General features: G+C 31.2%; 1 protein-coding gene across 1 annotated transcript in view; it reads right to left on the reverse strand.

Moving 5' to 3' along the window:
* Positions 1 to 1830, reverse strand: part of LOC106773671 — a gene marked incomplete in the record, with an annotated part of 4956 nt that extends 3126 nt beyond the window's left edge. Inside the window, 2 exon segments of the mRNA XM_014660402.2 lie at positions 1244 to 1376; positions 1476 to 1830. Coding sequence (XP_014515888.1) covers positions 1244 to 1376; positions 1476 to 1694 — 352 coding nt within the window.
* Between the last annotated feature and the right edge of the window lie 2115 nt (positions 1831 to 3945).

Raw genomic sequence — 3945 nt, forward strand, 5'->3', positions numbered from 1 at the left:
GGGATCGGCACATTATAAGAAGTTGAAAAATACAAAGTTTTTAGTACAAGAAAAAGTACATATCACTGTAAAAAAAAAAAACCATAACCGTCATCAACGTTTGATTTTTAAGCAGCATAAAGCATTTTGCAGGGTATACATAAGCTTTCGCTCATGCGCTAACTGTCCATGAGTACAAAATAGACAGCCCTATTTTACATCGGTTAAGTTGATGTTCTGATAATCATTACCAATCTTATATAAAAACTCGAAGAGTCATGCATAAACGTTTTAGTATCAAAAATGATTTTATTCATTTTTATTCCAGTAACATTCATGATGAAAATCTCACTAGAGGACACCAATCAATTATGTTAAAAATCTACAGCTTTTACATTACTGACTTATATTGTTGTGTGACTTCCGGGGTGATCAATCGTTGTGCCAGTCAACAAGGTTAAATCCACATGATGAACTATGGTACACAGGAAAGCCATATCAACAATTGACATACATGACCACAATAAACCGGAGAACACCATTAATTGCTAATCCAATTCAAAAACAGGCCAAGCAACTGAACTAACACAAATAACAAAATAACAACATGATAAACCAGGAAAAATGTCTGCAATCAAATCTAAACAGTCACATCAATTTCACTGAATACTCTTTCTAGTTGTACACTATGAATTGCAAGTCTAAATGATATGTAAGAAAACAACCCACAAAATCAGTGTTAGCAGCCCCCATGAATACCACATTATAACATTGACAAAGGAAAGATTTAGACCTGTAGCTATCTCAAATTCAAAGGGAGTCATCTGTTTGCTTAACCACAACATAGCATGCCCCTTTACAGCATAGGAGGCCACAAGCTTAGCTTAAATATCTTGTCTTGGTCTAAAAATTATAAATCCCTGCAGGAAGCTTTTATTTACATTTTTATTTCTTATTTTCATTTTCAGTTTTCAGTTTTTAATCATAAAACCATCAGTTTTCAAACTGTTTTCTGTACAAAAGTTCAATAACAGAACACATGGAAAACAAGGCAAATATTTTGATAATTAAAAGCAAGAAATAATAGAGCAATTAAAAACCCCTTATTTTCTCCACTTAAAATATTTTCTATACAATAAAAGGACAAGGGTTCTACTTCTAGCCTCTTAAATCTCCCCTACTCCTCCATTAACTAAACAAAATAAAACAAACAACTAAATAAAAATGACAAGAAAAAGAAAAAAAAATATGAAGAAAATAATACCAGTGGGTAAATCTTTCTTGTCATTGCGGCGCCTCCTATTGCGTTGCCTCCCATGTTGCTCATCACCGTCTCTCGAAGGGTTGCTGTTGTATTCCTCCACACTGTTGTTCAGAAATTGGGGCGGTCCTGCAATCTTCGTTACGAAACAACAACAACATCAACATCAGATTCAACAACGGAGGGGCAAATTTGAGAATTGAAAAGGGGATAAGAGCCACCGAAAGTTAGTTACTTCGGAGAAAGCGTCGAAGGCAGAAGGAAGACCAGAGGAAGAAGGAGGGTTAGGACGGTGGTTGAAGATGGATCTGTCACCGAGAGAAGGGTGGCCCACGGCAGCGGCGGCGTCGACGGTGGCATCGTCGTCGGAATGTTCGATGTCGGAATCGTTGGTTTGGTCTTGGTCTGGTTCGTCTTCGGCAGAAGAATAACCTTGAATAAGGGACAAGCTCATTGTGTATTTGTGTATTTGACTTAACCCTACTCTGTTACTTCTTAGTTTGTTCTCAGTCAGTCCAAAGCATAGATCATGGACATAGCTATATTCTGAGTCTGGGATTTGCCCTTTCTCATATATTTATTTTCAAGCATGATTGCAGAGGGTCCCTCCCTATGCTATTAGGAAACAAAATGATTTCTTTTTTTTTTTAATAGATATTTTGTGCTGACTTGTATTTATTTTTTCTTTTATAAAAACTAACTATTATTATAATAGCCAGTAAAAACAGTGTAATATTTTTTATGATAATAAAAAGTAATAATATATAATCTAATTTATAATTTTATTGTAAAAATAATTCTTATTTTTTTTTTGTAGATAATTCTTTTATTACAAATAATTATTTTAATTTAAAAAACGATTAATTAAAACTAGTTAAAAATCTTAAATTAAAAAAACCACCTATAAAATAAAATTAATAAAACAAGCTTAAAAAATTATTATTTAAAAGATAAAATAGAAAATAAAATATGAGTACGAAACAGAAAATCTTTTAAATATGATATGGATAAATATGTTAATTATTATAACGAAAAATAATGAAAGAGATGTCGGTTTTACATATTAATATATATATATATATATATATATATATATACACACACCATCAAGTGATACATGAACACTATATCCAAAATGCACTCAATGTTATTATTTTTAACAACTAACTGAATTTATAAAGGGGCTTTATGAACAGACTACGGACAGGACTACTTGCTAAGGAATAGTGCAAAGCATACCTTAAAAGCTCTGCAGCATCTTCAGCATTAGGATTTGTTGCAGTTGGCACCCGCTTGACTCCTTCTGATGTGACAGAGGTAGCTGATGTTGGTGGTTGGCTACCATCGATGTCACTTCTTACTCGTTCATGAATTCCAATTAGTTGAGGTTTTGCCTCTACTACCGCACCTATATGAAATATATCATAAATATTATACTCAACAAGTTTCAAAATCAACGAGAATGTAAACTCACAAAAGGCAAAGAATTAAGAGAGGATTATTCACTTTATTTTAACAAACTACCAGCTGAGTTAACACACCCTAGCACCGTAACAATCCTTGAGAAAAAACTATTTTAACTGACCATTAGATGTTTTTCCTGGTAAAAGTGCATTTAAGATTTGGCAACATAGAAAGGGATAGAGAGGCTTTTAAACTTGATTGGCAGTCAAGCAATCTATTTATTTAGCTTTTTTTAAAACTAAAGCCGAATCAGAAGCATTTCTATCTTCGTCAGTGCTTCTCAAAGAACAATTTGACGTACAAGATATTTTCTTAAAAGACAAACCATGAAGGAACAGAGGGGAAAAAATTTCGTGAATCAAATTCCTATGCAGTTGGCACTAGTTTAAATTTTTTTAGTCTCAAGAAACTATTGGTAGAAGGCTCAACACTCAATTTTTTACAGNTTTTTGTAAAATTAATATTAAAAAATTATGTACTAGATATTTTTTTAACTTGTTTAATTATTGTTATATAAGAAGAAATTATTCAATTTTTTATTTTATTAAATAAATAAATAATATTTTTATCTATTAAACGTGAAATTCTCCAACAAACAGATGATATACAATGGTATAGATATCGAAGATAGTTATTAAATATGTAAATTAATTGACAAAATAAATTATTGATAGGTTGGTTACTTTTATAATATATGAATTTTTGTTAAGATCGTTATTTATTTTATTATTTTTGTAATTTTTTAAAAGATTAGTATTGATTTTTAACTTAACTTTAAGTTAATATTTGGTTTTTGTTAGTTGGATTGAAAATATACTCCTTTTTATTAAATTTACAATTCGTTTTATAAATGTTTAACATTTCGGACATTCTTATTTGTGAAAGATTGTCTAAAATAGGTCATCATATTGTTAATGTTCTCAATTAAGTTTTTTATGGTAAAAAATTGAATCAATTTAGACTTCGCCGTTAATTAAGCTAGACGACATTAAAAACTGTGGTGCGTGGCTTTGTGACATAAGCAAGTTTTACTAACGTGGCAAAGTTTGGTAGTCTTAGGTGGATTTTTTTTATTTACAGTTTTAAATAAGTTTAATTTAATCAAAACACAACTTATATCATACCCTGATTCCCAAAATACCCTTCTTCACTACCTTCAATACTTGAATTGGTTTGAATCACTCGAATGAATGACTCTTCACATGACTCCAAGGCTCCATCGAGTTCTTCCATCTCCTCCG

The sequence above is a fragment of the Vigna radiata genome, chromosome 9 (assembly GCF_000741045.1).
Source record: "Vigna radiata var. radiata cultivar VC1973A chromosome 9, Vradiata_ver6, whole genome shotgun sequence".
Taxonomy (NCBI): Eukaryota; Viridiplantae; Streptophyta; class Magnoliopsida; order Fabales; family Fabaceae; genus Vigna; species Vigna radiata.